Source organism: Carya illinoinensis, chromosome 8 (genome assembly GCF_018687715.1).
Source record: "Carya illinoinensis cultivar Pawnee chromosome 8, C.illinoinensisPawnee_v1, whole genome shotgun sequence".
In the NCBI taxonomy this organism is placed as follows: domain Eukaryota; kingdom Viridiplantae; phylum Streptophyta; class Magnoliopsida; order Fagales; family Juglandaceae; genus Carya; species Carya illinoinensis.
Genome location: NC_056759.1, coordinates 12449357 through 12470876, shown reverse-complemented (window position 1 = coordinate 12470876; position 21520 = coordinate 12449357). Strand labels below are relative to the sequence as shown.

The 21520-nt window shown below is 37.2% G+C and overlaps 1 protein-coding gene and 1 non-coding gene across 2 annotated transcripts; one reads left to right on the top strand and one right to left on the bottom strand.

Annotated features, from left to right (window-relative positions):
* The first annotated feature begins 11747 nt into the window (after positions 1-11747).
* On the top strand, positions 11748-11851 carry LOC122274846. Its single transcript, XR_006228388.1, has one exon. It is a non-coding gene; the product is annotated as a small nucleolar RNA R71 (small nucleolar RNA).
* An 8156-nt stretch (positions 11852-20007) lies between these two features.
* Positions 20008-20382, bottom strand: LOC122274413 (uncharacterized PE-PGRS family protein PE_PGRS46-like). The gene has a single exon (XM_043083453.1). It carries the CDS (start codon positions 20380-20382, stop codon positions 20008-20010), a length of 375 nt encoding a protein of 124 aa, XP_042939387.1.
* Between the last annotated feature and the right edge of the window lie 1138 nt (positions 20383-21520).

Genomic DNA, 21520 nt, shown 5'->3' with positions numbered 1-21520 from the left:
TGGAAGTTCCCAGAAATAGAAAATTTTTTACCTTCTGTTTGAGCAACGCCGGCGGCCAGAGAGGGGGGCTCTTCGCAGTCCAAAATACGCACCGTTTGCTTGTTAAACAATTTCCCGAGGAGCGGCAGCTTTGTATGAGCAATGTAGTGTTAGTCGGTGTTTCTGGGCGGAGAGCCGGCGTCGCCGGTGGCGTTGGGCGGAGGACGATGTCACGCGGGCGACGTAGGAAGGGTTTCGCGGGAGGGAGGAATTCGAAATGGAAATAAGCCAACCGTATACATTTTCTAAAAACGCACGTTTCAAATTATTAAAAAAAAAAAACAAATGGGATGCCATGTCGAGTGTGCAGGTGTGCAGCTGTACAGTTGTTGTTCCGTAGAACAACTCAATTCCTTAACTTCTTTACCATTTTAATATTTTTAGATTCACATGGCATGTCACATTTGAACACATAAGATTAGTTAATCAAATCTGATGGATGGTCCTTAGAAAGAAATTATTATTAATTCAACAAGTGAAAAAAAAAAAAAACTTTATAAATTTTATAAGCGAAATGATAAAATTGAATTTGTAAAAAAGAAAGTCAATAAGTAATAAACCATTATATAAGTTTTTCCTATCAAATACTAAAATTATTATTAGATAATTTTGAAATATAGACAAGTAATACTCCCAATCAATCACAGATTGTCATGCCATTAAAAATAAATATTTTTATATTCTAAATTTTAAAAACAAGTTCACAAATATTTTTACAATATATTTTAATATTGTCATAGAATATTATCATAGATTTAAAGTATCACGTCATTCATATTTTAAGATTACTTAATGGTTTTTTTTTTATTTAAAAAAAATATACAAGCCCAAAATTATAGCATTTTTTTATATCAAAACTGTAGCATTTTTAATTGCATGTCTCTGGAAAAAAAACCTATTCATTTACATCCATCGCGACGATAATTATCTCGAGCATTACCTGAAGTATTCAACATCGAACCCGGAAGCCTTGTTAGCTAAAATTGAGGCGATGTTGTACTCCTAGAAACTTGGGCCGGCGTCCGAAAGCTTATTATTCTATTCCATATTGGAAAATGGATTCCCTAACATAGACATCAATGTAAGTTCCAAATCACATGATCCGATAGGGGAGAGAGAGAGAGAGAGAGAGAGAGAGAGAGAGAGAGAGAGAGAGAGAGATTTTCTGCTGAAATATATAACTTGTGGGTATTGGCCGGTGTGCTCATCAAAAGGACAAACTGCTCACCACCATTGTCCTTTAATGGATGGTGGTAGTGATGATCGGGTCGTGGAACCTCAAGTTTATGGGATTTCATGCTCGATTTGTTTGGATTCGATGTCCAATAGTGGGTGCAGATTGAGGGCCAAGTTGCAATGTGGGCACAACTTCCATTTGGGTAAACGAGACTTATCTTTGTTTTCCTTTGTTTTTTGTCATCTTTGTGTGATTGAAAATTTGATGTTGTTCAGATTTTATGACAAAGATTGGCCCCTAAGTTTGTCTTAAAATGGAAGTGTAGGAAAATATTCTTGGGTTTTTGGAGAATAGAGTAAAGAAACATATATAAGTGGTGAAATCCCATAAGGAGGATTGAATCAAGGCAATAACAATTTGACACTAAAAGGATGGCCTTTGATGGTAAGACTTGACACACAGCGGTGCGCATGTGAAAACTAAGTTTTTGCTCCGTTCTATCAAGGATGTTGCCATGTTAATGATCATAGTAGCACAATGGTGGTATCCAAATGGGTTTTACAAGAGAGTTTGTGATAGAATCAAAGTTATTTTCGCTCGTGAATGAAGGTTGCTTGCTACGTATCACCAAGAGAGGTTGGAAGATTGAGCATGAGTTACTACTGGGACTTCCCACAGTGCAATAGCTCAAGAGAGCTTTAGAGGACTGTCTAAAAGGAGAGGGAAAAAAAAAAAAAAAAAAGAGTTTTACACAATGATTAAGGAAGGATATCATAGTGTTATCGCACAATAATGCTCAAATAGTCATGGTCAATATATGGTGGTAGTAGAATATAATGAGGGAGGAAGGCGAAGCTTTATCTTTATACTTGAAGAGGAGGGGGGAAACGGTTGGAAGAGATTGAGGGAGGCATTGTAAGAGTGTATACAAGAAGGCAAAAACATGGGTGGGTCTCATAGAGGATCATAAATGAGGCCAATGATGGAAGAGCTTCAATCAAAAACACGGTTCTATAAGAAGGTGCTCATGTTGGCAGTGACTCACCGTGAATTGCAAGTAGGGGACGGTGGTGGTAGGTCTAAAAATGGGTACACTGGTGGAAATATGCATCAAGCCCCTCGTTTTACTTTACGAAAAAGGGGCATTGGCAAGGAAGATGTTTGCATGGAGGAGATGGACATACATAGTATGTTGATGGAGATGTAGACACAATTGTGGAAGTTGCAGGATAAGTGGAAAAAATACTAAAATATGTTGGGACAAATAAGGAAAGTGACAAATGGGCAAGTATAGGGGCTTGTGTGGGCTTAGGTGATCGGAGGCCTAACAAGGCCAATACAAATAGCAGGTTATAGGGGCGGACTGGAGTGCTGGGCCTAGTAAAGGGGCTAGGCTAGTGTGGAGAAATAATGAAAGGAGAAGTCAAGTGGGGCCGACAAGTTAGGCCACAGCCCAAGGGACAGTTTGACGGAAGAACCCAACCCACTGTTAGGGGTAGGGGTGTAGAACCATGCTGGATTTTTTTCCAATCCTGTCTAAATCCCAGAATCTGGGTGCAACCACCCAGATTACACCCAGGCAAGTAAGATAAACTTGGATCTAGTTACAGATTTGGTTTTGCAGCCCAAGTATCCATAACCAGATCCTTCTTTTTTTTTTTAAGTGTGGTATAAAAGGTCACGAATAGCACTATTAGATATATAAATATCTCGCTTATATAATACTACCAAATTCTTTGAGCTCCAAGTAGGCTTGGAGTTGGGTTGAAGAAATGTAAAATGGCATCTCACTTTCTACAAGTGTTGCGCCAAAATTCTGACTCAAATTAATGAACCAAAAATTTAGTGCAGTTTTACCTGCAAGTATACAGGTGTTGTAGTATCTTACAGGATCGAATCCACAAGGATTGACTTTTGTGATAAAGAAAATAAATTCAGACAATGAAACGAAATTACTAAAAGAAACGTGCACTCAGATGAAGATTGAAAAAATAACTGAATCAAACTAAAATGATAAAATGAATTAATATGGAGAAAGACTAAGGTTTCAAGGATCCGTCTAATAATTTATGATACTGTTTCCGATCGATTTACTTCAATTAAACTAGAATAATGATTCCGTTTAATTGGAAGATTTAGCATTTAAGATCAATAAAAATAGTTGCTTATGATTGAGCGTGAACGATTGATGATTAAAACATTTACAAATCTATTTTAATACCACAGGGATTCCTCAAGCATTCACTGTATTTGAAAATCACAATGAATCAAGATGAGTATATAGATATTCAAAATATCCAATAATAAAATCCTTCAATCGATCAAGCTCACAGAATAAATTTTACGTGGATCTGAAAATAATATTGAAATCATTAAACTTCACCTCTAACCTTAGTATGAAAATTTAGCCAACCATATTCATCACAAGTGCTATAAAAATATTGTTCAGGATAAAATTAAAATAAAATACAATGAAACCACACAATAACATAAAACTAAAAAGAAAAGAAAATAAAATAAAAGTTAAAACTCCCTCTCCGTTTGGTGTCCTAGCTGCCTTTTCCATTGCATGTTCTGTCCAGCAAGTAGCTCAGGTCCAGCTGTCGAGAACTCCAATTTATATGTCCGTTCACGTCAAACCAGCTCCTTGTAATGCAGCGTTCTCCAGCTCCCACGACCAGATTAGCCTCACCAACCATTAAAATAAACAAAGTAAATTCTCCCCGTCTACTACTCTCCAGCTGCAGACCAAAGAAAAACTCATCTCCAAACTACCCACACAATACTCCCTGGTTCACCCAACGTTCCAAACGAAAATGAACCCACCGTGTACGTCTCGGCTGTGCCTTCGCTTCCCTCTATTTTTTTGTGTTTCCGCTCACGTAGAGACCAGTGTGAGTTTCTCCTTCTCATGAGTTGCTTCTTTTTTTTTCTTTCTGTAAAAACCTCTCTGTTTCAGCTCTCTGCCTCTTTGCTCTCCAAATAGAACTGAAAGTCCAACATAAGTCCTTCCTCTACGTATTTTCAGTGCAACCAAGAAACTCCAGTCTGAAGCTTTTGCATGTGTACCGTCTTCTCAGCTTTTTGTCCAGCGTCAAACTGCCCAAGCACTCTGTTTTTCACTCCGGAACTAGCATCCATTCAATCCAACTTCACCTCTTCGTTTAAGTTCTTACCCTGCAGCTGCTCTATTTTTTTCCTCTAAAATTAGAGCTGAAAGTCCAGCTCTCTCACCCGAATGAAAAAAAAACAACACACTCCTCTCTTTTTTTTTTTTTTGTTTCCGTTCACGTCCAGGGTTCTCCCAGGTGCTCAGTTTCCTTCTTTCTGGAAAATTAAGCCGGTCTGGACATGCCTCTCACCGACACTCCCTTCCCCAACTAATTCTATTCCTACTCACCTCTTCTCTCTCTCCAACCGATTCCTTCCTTCTACCATCAACCAAGATAAATCCCAACCAATTAATTAACTCCACCTATTTCTTTTCAACCCCAGAAAATTCCAACCAACCTCTCTTAATTCTTTCTCTTCTCACCTTAAACCGATTCCTACACTTTTCTATTTCTGGAAACTCTCCATCTAACCCTTTCACTCTTTAATCAAATCTCTCTCTCTACTCATGACCAACACACCTCAAATCCTCTCTATCTCCCACGTAACCCTCTCACTCTACACCCACCGATTGCTCCCCTCCCTCTTTATTTACGTCCAGCAATATATATATATATCTGCTTCTAGTCAGTCCAAACTCCCTCCTCCAATCACAATTCATTTTTCTTTCAATCACCACCGATTTTCCTACACTTTTCTCTCAATTCCAGCTAACCGACTGCACACTTTCTTCTTTCAACTTTTGCACCCACCGACTCTCTCTCTTTTCTCTTTTTGTCCAGCAATATATTTATATATTAAGTCGGCACCAAACTTCCCCCAACCACAATTCACATCAGCCGACTTCTCTTGTTGAATATGGCACTCTACTTCAAGCACGGCACTTCTCTTATCTCTTCACTTCACAAGTCAAGCACCGCATTTCTTTTCTTCATCCAGCAATATATTTATGGCACTCCAGCCGACTTCTCTTATCTCTTCTCTTCACCTTTTCAATTTCTGCCATCCAGCCACACACACACACACATATATATATATATATATATATATATATATATATATCCTTAGATGGCTGCCTCAAGTTGGTGCTGCCCTTCCTCCAAGTCAAATTAACCAGCCGAATTCCATCTTCAATTCACACTTGGTTGAAAACTCAAGCATGTCTTCACACTTCAAACGGCTTCTCTTCCAATCCATCACATGTTCCTTACCTTAATTTAGCTGCACCAACCGATGAAAGTTAAGCCAAACAAGCAGCTAGCCAATTACGTCCTTCCTTCTCTTCATTCCTCTCAATTAATATGCACTTTTGGTCAAAAGTTCCAACCGGATCTCATTTGAATTTTATTTAAACTGAAAATAAGAAGAAAAAAATAACACTCAAAAATAAATTAAAAGAAAAATAGATTATCAAAAACAGACTATATATGTAAGGAAATATTGTCCCATTAAATCATAATTATAAAATTAAGCATAAACATGATATCAATCAATTAAAAATCGCAACTCGTTTTTATACTTAAAAGATCATTTTTCTATCTAAAACCAATAATAGTGTCACGAAGAATTTAAAATACATTAGTTTTAAATAGTTAAAACATGCAATATTTCAGCTCAATCACACCCCCCAACTAGCTTTTTGCTAATCCTTGAGCAAAATAGTGAAAATTAATTGAGATGAACATTACATAAAACTCGAAATTCAAACAAAAACAATCAGACATAATTCTGAATTCTCACAAAAAATTTATTCGTGACTACTCAACACCAGGAGTTGTATCCACAAAGAAAGTCTCAACAATTGTTCACATAGAATTGAGGCAAATGTCTTAGAACTCGGATATGTGTGTGTGGCTAAACTTCTGTATGTTCCTCACTAATAAACATGATTTATCATAGGATTTTTCAACCTTAAGATTAATCATTATTGATTCTAACTACCTCAAAACCTAAGGGACTAGCAGGTTTGACGCCAACTCTGTTTAAAGGTTGAACATTCAACCCCCAAAGTTTTGGGTAACTGTTTCTATCCCTTTATTCAGGAAAAATTACATGATTTTTTTTTTTCAATTTCTTTCTTTCTTTCTTTCTTTCTTTCCTTTTTTTTTTATAAGGCTTGGTAGTCCTGCAGTTTACTTCTCCTGTTTTAAATCAATGAATATTAATGAGGAACACTACAAGTATAAGCATGTGCAAAATGTTCTTTCAAAACTTGCCCTTCATTCTATACAAATCAAACTAATTCTCATTTTTGTAAATATCGCATCCCGGTGTTTCAAGTCACTCCTCAACAAAATATAATGCATCATAAGTCATGTTCTATACTTAAGGTTGAAAATAAATCTTTACAAAATAATTCCACTCAACTACTCCACCAAGATACTCAAATTTCATAAAAATGCCAGAAGTGTGTGTTAATCATTTATGTTTCAATGCACCTCACAATTTTTTTTTTTAATTTTTATTTGATTGATTTTTTTTTTTAGGTACTAATAAATTTTCAACAGAAAACCCTCCCCCCAACTAAATGTGACATTGTCCTCAATGTTCAGCAATTGAATGTTCGATGATGTATGATATACAGGTATGAATTGGAGCAAGATAAACACTGTAGAACATATATTGAGACGAAAATGATTAAACAGAGAGGAAAGAATTCACCTGAGATATTCGAGCACACATAAGGAGTAGATTTCTGTCAAAGTTAAAAACACAAAAAACAAAAGAAAGAAAAACAAAACAAACAAATACGGTATATACAATGAGGAATCAAAAACTAATTCTGATAAGTAGGATCCTCCAGAGTAGTGGACTCAATCTCTGGAGTAAAATCATCCAAAAATGGTTTCAACTTTGTCCATTAACTTTAAAAACATTACTATTCTCTGGATTTTCTATCTCAATGGCCCCAAAAGGATAAACAGTTTTTACAACAAAGGGGCCGAGCCATCGGGATCGAAGCTTGCCAGGAAATAAATGGAGCCTTGAATTATACAATAAAACTTTTTGGGAAGGCTCAAAAGATTTTCGAAAAATATTTTTGTCATGAAAAATTTTCATTCTCTCCTTGGCAATGCGAGAGTTTTCGTAAGCTTCATTCGTGACTTTCTCTAACTCATTAAGCTGAAACTTACAAAGAGAGCAAGCTTTATCCACATCAAAATTAAATCGCTTGATTGCCCAATAAGCTTTGTGTTCCAATTCCACAAGTAAGTCACATGCCTTTCCAAAAATGAGCCGATATGGGGACATAACAATCGGGATTTTAAAAGCAGTACGGTATGCCCAAAGTGCATCGGTTAGTCGTAAAGACCAATCTTTGCGACTTGGGTTAACCGTCTTTTCTAAAAAAATTTTGATCTCCCGATTAGATACCTCAACTTGGCCACTTGTTTGTAGATGATAAGGGGTAGCAACCTTATGAGTAATACCATATTTCCGCATTAAGGCCTCGAAAGGCTTATTACAAAAATGTTTACCCCTATCACTGATAATGGCTCGAGGTGTTCCAAACCTTGATAAAATATTTTCTTTCAAAAATTTCAGTACCACTTTGTGATCATTGTTTTTGCATGGAACAGCTTCAATCCATTTGGACACATAATCCACAGCTACCAAAATGTAGAGATTGCCAAAAGAAACTGGGAAGGGTCCCATGAAGTCGATGCCCCAACAATCAAATATTTCAACAACCAAAATTGGATTTAATGGCATCATACTCCGGCGGGTAATACCTCCCAACTTTTGACAACGCTCACAAGTTTTACAAAATTCATGGGTATCCTTGAAAATGGTAGGCCAATAGAAACCACATTGCAAAATTTTAAAAACAGTTTTCTTTTCAGAAAAATGGCCACCACATGCCTCAAAGTGACAAAAAGATATCATACTTTGAAATTTGTTATTGGGAACACATCGTCTAATTATCTAATCTGGGCAATACTTGAACAAATATAGATCATCCCAAAAGAATTTTCTCACCTCCACAAAAAATTTCCTCTTATCTTGTTGAGTCCAAATGTGAGGAATTTCACCTGTAGCAAGAAAATTAGCAATGTCAGCGTACCATGGCACTTGAGATATACCAAAAAGTTGCTCATCTGGAAATGTGTCTTTAATAGAAACTGTCTCTATGGAATCTGAAAGAACAAGTCTAGACAGATGATCAGCAACAACATTCTCAACTCCTTTTTTATCTTTGATTATCAGATCAAATTCTTGCAACAAAAGGATTCATCTAAGCAACCTGGGCTTTACATCTTTTTTCACTAAAAGGTACTTTAATGCAGCATGATCAGTAAAGATGATAATTTGAGATCCGATCAAATAAGAGCGAAATTTGTCAAGTGCAAAAATTACTGCAAGTAGCTCTTTTTCAGTTGTTTAATAATTCATTTGAGCACTGTTTAAAGTTCTACTTGCATAATAAATAACACAAGGCTTTTTGTCCTTACGTTGGCCCAACACAGCTCCAACAGCATAATCACTAGCATCACACATAATCTCAAATGGTAAATTCCAATCAGGTGATCGCATAATTGGGGCTGAGATCAACATACCTTTTAGCTTTGTAAAAGCTAACTCATAATCATCAGTCCACATAAAAGAATTTTGCTTTGACAATAAATTGCACAAAGGTCTAGAAATTGTGCTGAAGCCTTTGATGAACCTCCTGTAAAAAACTGCATGACCTAGAAAAGATCTGATATCCCTGATGTTCTTTGGGATGGGCAATTTAGAAATTAATTCAATTTTGGCCTTGTCCACTTCAAAACCTTGAGAAGAAACAATGTGACCAAGAACAATCCCTTGAGTGACCATAAAATGACACTTCTCCCAGTTTAAAATCAAATTCTTTTCTTTGCATCTAATTAGCACTCTTTCCAAATGAGTCAAACATTCATCAAATGAATCACCAAAAATAGAAAAATCATCTATGAATATTTCAACGAAACACTCTACCATGTCACTGAATATACTCATCATGCATCGTTGAAATGTAGCAAGAGCATTACAGAGTCCGAATGGCATCCTTCGATATGCAAAGGTACCAAATGGACATGTAAAAGTGGTCTTTTCTTGATCTTCAGGAGCAATCTCAATTTAGTTATATCCAGAATAACCATCTAGGAAGCAATAGAATTTATGGTCCGCTACACGTTCAATGATTTGATCCATGAATGGTAGGGAAAAATGATCTTTTCTGGTGATAGAATTCAGTTTTCTGTAGTCAATGCACACACGTCAACCAGTAGTAACTCTAGTTGGGATCAATTCATTATCAGCATTCTTAACTACAGTCACACCAGATTTCTTGGGTACCACCTGCGTGGGACTAACCCATTTGTTGTCAGAAATAGGATAAATGATCCCTATATCCAGAAATTTTAACACCTCGGCTCTGACAACTTCTTTCATGTTGGGGTTCAGTCTACGCTGCATTTCTCTAGAGGGTTTAGAATTGTCCTCTAGATAAATCCTGTGGGTACAAATCAAAGGACTGATACCTTTGATATCAGCTATGGTCCATCCTATTGCCTCTTTGTGTTCAATGAGAATACCAATCAATTTGCTCTCCTGAATTTCATCCAGTTTTGATGAAATGATCACTGGTAATGTCTCTGCTTGGCCTAAAAATACATATTTGAGATCAGCAGGTAGAGGTTTCAAGTCGAGTTTTGGTGTTTGCACACTTGAGGGGAGAGACACGACATCATGAGGCGATAATTCCTCAAAACGTGTTCTCCATTTATCAGTGTCCATTATAGGAGAAGATTCTAGTAAAAAATTCATAGATGCAAGTACAGAATCATCATCAAAATTTAATATTGAAAATATTCAACTCCAAAGTCATGTTGCCAAAAGATATTATCATCACACCACTCCTACAATTTATTAAAGCATTTGAGGTCGCAAGGAACGGTCTACCCAAAATTATAGGAATTTGAGTGCAAACATCAAAGACAGGTTCTGTGTCCAAAACAATGAAATCCACTGGGAAATAAAATTTGCCTACTTGAACTAGCACATCCTCAACTATCTCTCTCAGTATTTTAATTGAACGATCAGCAAGTTGGAGTGTTACCTTGGTGGGTTTAAGTTCACCAAGACCCAACTACTCATATACCGAGTAGGGTAGGAGGTTAACACTAGCTCTGAGGTCAAGTAAAGCTTTTTCAATTTTAAAATTTCCAATCACGCAGGAAATTGTTGGACAACCCGGGTCTTTGTACTTAGGAAGAGAATTGTTCTAGAGGATGCGCTTACCTACTCAGTGAGAAAAGCCTTCTTCTGCACCTTCATCGTACGCTTCACTGTGCACAAATCTTTCAAAAATTTAGCATACGATGGAATTTGTTTGATTGCATCTAACAAAGGAATGTTGATTTTTACTTGTTTAAAAATTTCAAGAATATCAGCATTTTGAACCAACTTGTGAGAATGTTGCAATCTTTGAGGAAATGGAGCAGGTATTGGGGCTTTCACAGGCACATCCAATTCAACCTTCTCAAGTTCACCATCATTCTTGAAATTTAAAGAGTTGTTGGTCTCATCAACTTTCGTTGTTGAAATACTCTTATCAATTATTTTTCCACTTAGAGTGGTGATGGACTTGGCATGTTCAAATTTTGAATCAGAGGGATTTGAATTTCTTACCTCAAATTTACCTTTGGGATTTGGCTGAGGTTGAGCAGGAAACTTACCCTTTTCTTGAGCATGCAACGCAGAGGTCAAGTCGCTAATAGAACTTCTCATCTCAGTAATGGTCTGTATTGTCTGAGTGTTGATATTTGCTTGTCCCTGCATAAAAGCCTGTAATGTTTCCTCAAGGGTTTTCTTATGTGGAGGCACATAAGAACTAGAAGAAGATGGCCCTTGAGGATTTTGATTTGAATTGGACTCATTCCTCCAACTAAAATTGGGGTGATTTCTCCATCCAAGATTATATGTTTCTGAATAAGGAGAAGAAAATAGTCTCCTATAGGAATTCATGACATTTGCTTGTTCGTGCAACACCTCTTTAAAAGCAGGGATTGTTGGACAATCCTGAGTTAGGTGTCCACTAATCTCACAAATGCCACAATTTTCTTCTTCTTTTTCACTGGCCTTAACCAGATTTACCTTCCTAAGTTCCATGGCTTCGACTTTTCTTGTCAGACTTGTTATCCTAGCATTCACATCATTTCCTTTAAAAACATACATACCTTCTTGAGACATGGCACTGAATTTGGGCTTATTTGACCGATCAGAACAATCTGTGTTATCCCAAGATTGGGCATTTTCAGCTAATTGGTCAAAATAGTCCCAAGCGTCATCAGGATCTTTATTTAGAAAATCACCGTTACACATCATTTCTACAAACTGACGCATTTGAGATGTTAAACCTTCATAGAAGAAACTAATGGTGCGCCAAGTCTCATAGCCATGATGTGGGCAAGTTAGCAACAATTCTTTAAAACGTTCCCAACACTGAAAAAATGTTTCATTTTCCTTTTGAGAAAAATTCATAATATTTCTGCGAAGAGTGTTGGTCCTATGAGTAGGAAAAAACTTTTTTAGAAATTCCCTTTGCATTTCTTGCCATGTGCCAATAGATCTTGGTCTCAAAGAGTTCGACCAATTTTTAGCTTTTTCTTTCAAAGAGAATGGAAACAACTTTAATCTAACAACATCATCATTGATAGTTTGGTATTGTAAAGTTGCACAAACTTCTTCAAATTCTTTTAGATGCAAATAAGGACTTTCTGAATCTAAGCCATGAAACTTGGAAAGTAATTGGATTACTCCCGGTTTTAAATCAAAATTTCCCATATTCGTAGGAAAAATCATGCAAGATGGAGTACTTATCCTTGTAGGTTGCAAATATTCGCGCAAAGTTCTCATTGGCGGATTATTTTGTGCCTCTTCATTTTCTTGTTCGTCATGAACACTACGATTGTCAGCCATGGTATTAGAATGAGAATTTTTAGAATCACCTGACAAAGTATCAACCAATTCTTTTAAAACAATTTCCTCCCTTCTCAATCTACCTGTTTGATCACATTGCCACGAGTTCATTCATCATAGAGGATCGAGCACATACAAAAAGTAAAAACAAAATACAAAACAAGCAAGAAAGTACAAGAAAAAATTTTTGGAACGAGATTACCAATGGTATGAATATGGAAGCAATGTTACATGCTCTGTTTTCCGTAAAAATTCGTACCTGCAAAAAGAATATGAAAAACAATTAGGAAAAAGATTACTAAAAAATTATTTTTTTTTCTTTTTTTTTCTAAAAAACAATTATCACACGTTGCAATCTCCGGCAACGGCGCCAAAAACTTGTTGCGCCTAAATTCTGACTCAAATTAATGAACCAAAAATTTAGTGCAGTTTTACCTGCAAGTATACAGGTGTTGTAGTATCTTACAGGATTGAATCCACAGGGATTGACTTTTGTGATAAAGAAAATAAATTCAGACAATGAAACGAAATTACTAAAAGAAACTTGCACTCATATGAAGATTGATAAAATAACTGAATCAAACTAAAATGATAAAATGAATTAATATGGAGAAAGACTAAGGTTTCGAGGATCCGTCTAATAATTTATGATACTGTTTCCAATCAATTTATTTCAATTAAACTAGAATAATGATTCCGTTTAATTGGAAGATTTAGCATTTAAGATCAATAAAAATAGTTGCTTATGATTGAGCGTAAACGATTGATGATTAAAACATTTACAAATCTATTTTAATACCACAGGGATTCCTCAAGCATTCACTGTATTCGAAAATCACAATGAATCAAGATGAGTATATAGATATTCAAAATATCCAATAATAAAATCCTTCAATCGATCAAGCTCGCAGAATAAATTTTACGTGGATCTGAAAATAATATTTAAATCATTAAACTTTACCTCTAACCTTAGTATGAAAATTTAGCCAACCATATTCATCACAAGTGCTATAAAAATATTGTTCAGGATAAAATTAAAATAAAATACAATGAAACCACACAATAACATAAAACTGAAAAGAAAAGAAAATAAAATAAAAGTTAAAACTCCCTCTCCGTTTGGTGTCCTAGCTGCCTTTTCCATTGCATGTTCTGTCCAACAAGTAGCTCACGTCCAGCTGTCGAGAACTCCAATTTATATGTCCGTTCACGTCAAACCAGCTCCTTGTAATGCAGCGTTCTCCAGCTCCCACGACCAGATTAGCCTCACCAACCATTAAAATAAACAAAGTAAATTCTCCCCGTCTACTACTCTTCAGCTGCAGACCAAAGAAAAACTCATCTCCAAACTGCCCACACAATACTCCCTGGTTCACCCAACGTTCCAAACGAAAATGAACCCACCGTGAACATCTCGGCTGTGCCTTCGCTTCCCTCTATTTTTTTGTGTTTCCGTTCACGTAGAGACCAGTGTGAGTTTCTCCTTCTCATGAGTTGCTCCTTTTGTTTTTTTCTTTCCATAAAAACCTCTCAGTTTCAGCTCTCTGCCTCTTTGCTCTCCAAACAAAACTGAAAGTCCAACATAAGTCCTTCCTCTACGTATTTTTATTGCAGCCAAGAAACTCCAGTCTAAAGCTTCTGCATGTGTAACGTCTTCTCAGCTTTTCATCCAGCGTCAAACTGCCCAAGCACTCTGTTTTTCACTCCGGAACTAGCATCCATTCAATCCAACTTCGCCTCTTCGTTTAAGTTCTTACCCTGCAGCTACTCTGTTTCTTTCCTCTAAAATTAGAGCTGAAAGTCCAGCTCTCTCACCCGAATGAAAAAAAAAAACAACACGCTCCTCTCTTTTTTTTTTCATTTCAGTTCACGTCCAGGGTTCTCCCAGGTGCTCAGTTTCCTTCTTTCCAGAAAATTAAGCCAGTCTGGACGTGCCTCCCACCGACACTCCCTTCCCCAACTAATTCTATTCCTACTCACCTCTTCTCTCTCTCCAACCGATTCCTTCCTTCTACCATCAACCAAGATAAATCCCAACCAATTAATTAACTCCACCTATTTCTTTTCAACCCCAGAAAATTCCAACCGACCTCTCTTAATTCTTTCTCTTCTCACCTTAAACCGATTCCTACACTTTTCTATTTCTGGAAACTCTCCACGTAACCCTTTCACTCTTTAATCAAATCTCTCTCTCTACTCATGACCAACACACCTCAACTCCTCTCTATCTCCCACGTAACCTCTCACTCTACACCCACCGATTGCTCTCCTCCCTCTCTATTTACGTCCAGCAATATATATATATATCTGCTTCTAGTCAGTCCAAACTCCCCCCTCCAATCACAATTCCTTTTTCTTTCAATCACCACCGATTTTCCTACACTTGTCTCTCAATTCCAGCTGACCGACTGCACACTTTCTTCTTTCAACTTTTGCACTCACCGACTCCCTCTCTTTTCTCTTTTCATCCAGCAATATATTTATATATTAAGTCGGCACCAAACTTCCCCCAACCACAATTCACTTCAACCGACTTCTCTTGTTGAATATGGCACTCTACTTCAAGCACGGCACTTCTCTTATCTCTTCACTTCACAAGTCAAGCACCGCATTTCTTTTCTTCATCCAACAATATATTTATGTTACTCCAACCGACTTCTCTTATCTCTTCTCTTCACCTTTTCAATTTCTGCCGTCCAGCCACACACACACACACACACACATATATATATATATATCCTTAGATGGCTGCCTCAAGTTGGTGCTGCCCTTCCTCCAAGTCAAATTAACCAGCCGAATTCCATCTTCAATTCACACTTGGTTGAAAACTCAAGCGTGTCTTCACACTTCAAACGGCTTCTCTTCCAATCCATCACATGTTCCTTACCTTAATTTAGCTGCACCAACCGATGAAAGTTAAGCCAAACAAGCAGCTGCCCAATTACGTCATTCCTTCTCTTCATTCCTATCAATTAATATGCACTTTTGGTCAAAAGTTCCAACCGGATCTCATTTGAATTTTATTTAAACTGAAAATAAGAAGAAAAAATTAACACTCAAAAATAAATTAAAAGAAAAATAGATTATCAAAAACAGACTATATATGTGAGGAAATATTGTTCCATTAAATCATAATTATAAAATTAAGCATAAACATGATATCAATCAATTAAAAATCACAACTCGTTTTTATGCTTAAAAAATCATTTTTCCATCTAAAACCAATAATAGTGTCATGAAGAATTTAAAATACATTGGTTTTAAATAGTTAAAACATGCAATATTTCAACTCAATCAACAAGCTTACAATATTTGGGAGTTTATATTTTCACTAAAAAAAATGAAAAGGAAATGAATGGATTGGAATTAATGGAATGAGTATAATGAACGGAAATGACAATAATGAAACGAATAAAATCTTTCTTGTTAAAAACTTTTAAAAAGTGTTAAAATTATTCTTTTAAAAAAATCTAGGTAATTTAAACATGATATCATAATTTTTTTTAAATGCTATAAAAATATTTTTTTAAGTTTAAATAATTTTAATTTTAAAAAAATATTAATAAATCTTGATTAAATCTGGTTAAAATCCGGACATCTAAATCCATTACAATCCAAATATCCAAATTTATTGCTAAAAAGGGGGAAAAAAAAATCTGGATATCATGATTGAACCTAGTTACCCGCCCGGTTTTTAGAATCCTGATCCGAATCTGGATATGGCTGGATATCTAGATCCGACTACACACCCCTAGCTGGGGAGCTACCACTAGTTATTTTTTTGTGTTTTTTTACATGTATTTTTTAACATCTTTAAATATTTTTTTTAAATTCACAATATCATTAAAAAAATACATCCTTAATCAAAAACTAAAAATAAAAATAAAAATTTCCAGCAGTAGGACTAGCATTATTCTTTACGAAAACTTGTTTTGACCCTTTATTTCTGATTTTCTTTCCTAATAGCAAAAATTATGATCTCCGTCTTAATTAATAGATTAAAATAAAACTATAATTTTACAACTTAAGGATCCAGGAGAAATAACATGGAATAGTCCATATAGTTAGCATATATAAGCTCCTTTACTTATAAAAATAGAGTTAGCATAAGCTCCTTTAAATAATTAAAACCCTCCCCCGCATACCGTATCGCCCCCTCCCCCGCCAAGTGGTGGGGGCAGCCAAGGTTCTTCAATTTTTTTGTGTAACTTGGAAAGGAAAGTGAATTGATGATAATGTCCCCTTTCATATGCCTTGCATGAATTTACATGTTTTGCTTTCCTTTATGATCATGTGTTCTACAGATCACTGCATCGGCTCAGCATTTAATTTGAAGGGAGAAACGCAGTGCCCGAATTGCCGAAAGGTTGAGAAAGGCCAATGGTTATATGCAAATGGCGATCTTCTCATTCATTTCCAGAGTTTAGCATGGATGATTGGAATCATGATGAGGATCCCTAGTTATGACCCAAGTTACTCTGAATTAATGGTAAAAAATTACTAATTGTCCTTTTAATGTTATATAGTTCAACACATTACTTACCAAAATAAATTTACTTAATAAAAAATTTTATATAGATGAACATTGTATGACAAAACATTTCTCAATTTTCCAAGTTCTGCACAGCCGATGCACAGATTCAGAAGCAATATTCTTGTCATTAGCATCTCACAAAGACACAGCTAAAAGTGTTTTTTTTTCCCGTGTACGTCGGTGTCCATGTATTTTAACAAGATTTTGGGCTCTCTCTCTCTCTCTCTCTCTCTCTCTCTCTCTCTCTCTCTCTCTCTCTCTCTCTCTCTCTCTCTCTCTCTCTCTCTCTCTCTCTCTCTCTCTCTCTCAATACATTGTTCCATGAAGAGAGGATCTCTTTGGACCCTTAACACCAGAAACTAGACACTTATATCTTTTAGCTTGTATTCCTCCATCTCTTGAGTAAGCAAGATCTTCCTATTGTGGTTTTACACTAGTTTAGAAAAAGAAAAAAAAAAAAAAAAAAGGTATTTGATGCAGGTTGTCATGTTAAGTCACAAGTATTTTTTTAGTATGGATTCCTCCCATCAGGGAGTTTCTTTGCTTGTGCGTTCGCATACTCTGCATTTTAATATTTGAGGCCTATATTGGTAATGGTGGCTATAACTTGCTTAAAAAGCTAAAGCAGGGATTCGGGTACAATCTGAGCAATAATCTTTAGAACCTATACAATCTTGTTGTTAATGCCTTAATTTGCACAACAGACAGGAAGGGAGAAAAAAATCATCCCCAGTCCACGATATGGTGTTCATCGCGTTCATCCATAAAATAAATAATAAACAAGCAAATAAAAATAAATATAGAGAAACGCGAAAATTTACATGGTTTAGCATAATGCCTACATCCATAGATTGTTTGGGGTGAAATCCACTATAATGTTTGGTTTTTACAATCTCTTATAGGCTTACATATCTCACAACACAATAAAGGAATTTAGTATAAGCATAGAGAAATTGTGGTGAGTCTGGGCATAAGGAGCTTCTGTTGAGAGAACTTGTGTGTGAAATTTGTGGAGAGTCTCCGTCTTATATAGAGGTATATTTCCTTAGAGTTAATAGATTCAACTTGCCTTATAAAATCTTTTTCTTTCAAAAGTATGGGTCTCTTTTCTTTTAGGAGTCTGAGTCTCTTGTCCTATCTTTTCTTGGCTTTATCTTTTAGCTTGATTTTCAATCTTATTCCGAAACTAAATTATAGGCTGCTAATTTGATCCCTACAGATTCCTACGATTCTTAAAGGTGATTTGCTGGACAAAAAAGTCTTAAGAATCTTCAAGTCAATAACCTGCAGAAGAAATTTTGAAAATTGGTCTTTGGTTTCTTGTTTTATGTTTGTTTTGTACTAACTGGTGAAGAACTTAGCATGGAAAGATAGGCAGAAAATGTACTCGACTGCATTAGATGCGACCGCGGAGCTCTACTTTGGTGAAAGGTGTACTCGACCACATTTAGTGTGGGAGTGGATCTCGATTTTAAATTTGTTATTTGTGTGATGTTTGCCTGAGACATTGTTTATTGTCGGTAAAGAGTACATATTTCCATGATTGATTTTTTGGTGTATATTTTTGTAATCGTTTTCGCTTTTGTTGTTAGTAGTGGATGTTCTACCCTTTTGTGTAAATTGTTGTTAGTGTTTGTTGGTAGTAACCCGTGCTTAAGCGGTCAAGAAGCCTATCGACTCCTTGAATCCACATTATGCGATTGCCAAGCCCGTCAACTCATTCCAGAGAAAACCCGCACGATGCAGTTGTAGAGTTTGGTGGCTCATTCTAAAAGGTAACTCGCTGGCGGCGGTTGTGGAGTGAACATAAACACTCATCATTTGCTAGAGATGATGTTGTACTTGTATTGTTGTCCAGGTGAGAGAGGTTGGGCAGTCCTTACCTTTACTGCTTATTGGCTCTTAACGAGGAAGGTTGGGCAATCTAATAACTTGTCCCGCCTGTTGACTCTCAGTGAGGCATGAGTGGGGTCGGGTGGTCCCTGACTTTTCTTTTTTTCGTGAGCACCACGAGTCTTTGGACTCGTCATTGGTGTTTAAGGGTCACATGGTCTATTGACCTCCGCGGCCTTTTCCTAGGCATCGCGAGTCTTTGAACTCATCATTAGTGTTTAAAAGTCACGTGGTCTGTTGACCTCCCCCTCTTTTTCCAAGCACCACAAACTTTTGAACTCATCATTGATATTTCAGATTCACGTGATCTATTGACCTCCGCACCATTTTTACTTGGCACTGCAAATTTTTAAACTTGTCATTGGTGTTTAAGGGTCGCGTGGTCTATTGACCTCCACGCCATTTTTCTTGGGCACCAATAATTTTTGAACTCGTCATTGATGTTTAAGAGTCATGTGGTCTTTTGACCTCCACACATTTTTTCCTATGCATTACGAGTTTTTGGACTTGTCATTGGTGTATGAGGGGATGCACAACCCTATTATTGTGGTAGAAGGCTAAGTTCAACTGCCCTGAGAGGTTTTCACCAAAAACCAAATAGGTTAATATAATACAAATTACAAGTTTGAGATTTGTAAAATCAAAGCCATTCTGGTAGAGTGTAATGAAGGCTGGTGACACACGGGCGATGCCCGCGTGTAGCCATGCTTTTGGCATTGATCAAGGCCAGGGATGCCCACAATACCGAGCGATCTATTCTGATGTAAATAGATTAAGATGCTTGTGCTGAGCTCTAGAGGAGCTTTGTAGCTGGTGTTCTGTGTCATGCGAACGATTTCCTACAAAATATATTTTCCGAGCGTGTAGCCACTCAGATTCTCGTGGAACCTCAAAGAGTTCCAATTGGGAAAATCTCCTAAAAACCAAATTTGTTAGTATAAAAATAAAATTTATATAGCAAGTTTGAAATAGACTAGGGGTGGCAATATGTGACACGACCCGTTAACCCAACACGAACACGACACGATAAAAGCGGGTTAGGGTTTAGCCTTAACGGGTTCGGGTCAAAACGGGTTGACCCGTTAAGACACGATTGCTTAACGGGTCACTAACGGGTCAACCCGTTAAGACCCGTTAAGACCCGTTATGACCCGTTAAGAAAAACAAATTTACTTTTATACCCTCAAGACCTAAAGGCTAAAATTGAAAATAAAAAAATAAAAAGTTAACCCTAAATCTAATACCCATCCGCCGCCCCCCCCCCCCTTCCAGTTTTTGTTTTGATTTTCAATCTTCGTTCTCTGAGTCATCGACGCCCCCCCTCCAGGCCGCCGCTCCAGCCAGCTCCACGGTGCCGTCGCATGCTGGCTGAGCTTCCTGCTACTGCCTCCCGAGTCCCCTGCTGCCTCCCGAGTCCCCTGCTGCTGCCTCCCGAGTCCCCTGCTGCCTCCCGAGTCCCCTGCTGGCTGCTGCCTCCCGAGTCCCCTGCTGCCTCCCGAGTCCCCCGCTGCCTCCCGAGTCCCCCGCTGCCTCCCGAGTCCCCCCTCCCGAGTCCCCCGCTGCCTCCCGAGTCCCCCGCTGCCTCCCGAGTCCCCGGCTGCCTCCCGAGTCCCCCCTCCCGAGTCCCCCGCTGCCTCCCGAGTCCCCTGCTGCTGCTAACCCCTGTCTCGGCGTCGCCCATCAGCCCCTGTCTCGGCCAGACCAACGCCTCATCGAACACCCATCAGCCGTCGCCCACTGTAAGTGAATACGTTCTGATTAAACTAAGCTTAGCTACAACATCTCTCATATTCCTCTGTTTTTCTGGTTGTTTAACAGACCATTTACGTATCCCTTAAACATGATTATGAGGAAAAGGATGGCAAGCCAGTGGTGGGTCATCATCAATTTTTTAAACATGTTTTTCTGGTTGTCTTTTATTAAACTGCGTGGAGAATTAATGCTTCATGTTTTTGTTAAGAGCATTTACGAATCCCTTAAGAGCATTTATGTTAAGAGCATTTATGTTAAATTTATGTTAAATTAAATTAATGAATTAATTAATGAATTAAATTTTTTAAACATATGGGCTTGTTGTTGTCAGATGAATGAGGTAGAAGAACAAAATGAAGATTTTGTTGATTTAGACCCGTTGGACTCAGAAAGTTTTCAAAATGAGGGGGCTAAAGGAAAACGAAGAAGACGGTCAAACGTGTGGAGTTTTTTCGAAATGGTTTCTGATTCTGAGAAAAAAGATGGCAAGCCACGAGCTAGGTGCAAGTTGTGTGGAGTCACTTATATGGCTGCGAGCAAATATGGAACCGGAAATATGAAGCGTCACATTGACACCTGCCCCAGGAGAAGTTCACGAGATATTGGTCAATGTTTGTTATCACAAAATAGTGGATCTGGATCTGTCTCAATAAGTAATCTTAAATTTGATACTAGTGAATATAGACAATTGTTGATAGCAGCTATTGTGAAGCATGAACTGCCTTTTCGATTTGTTGAATATTCGGGGGTGAGATCTTTATTACAATATTTGCGACCAGATGTGCCAATTATTTCTAGGAATACTGCCAAGGCTGATTTGGTTAAGATGTATCATCGAGAAAAAAAAAGAATTAGATGTTTCTTAAATGATTCTCCTGGTAGAATTAGTTTGACATCTGACTTGTGGACTTCTATAACCACTGATGGTTATATGTGCATTACAGCACATTTTTTGGATAAGAAATGGGTTTTACAGAAAAGGGTTTTGAACTTTTCTTTTATGCCACCACCACATAATGGCATCTCTTTGTCTGAAAAAATTTATAACTTGCTATGTGAGTGGGGAA

What these genes read in the sequence shown, in the direction of transcription:
- LOC122274413 (XM_043083453.1), bottom strand. Translation starts at nt 20,382, where the DNA reads ATGGGCGACGCCGAGACAGGGGTTAGCAGCAGCAGGGGACTCGGGAGG.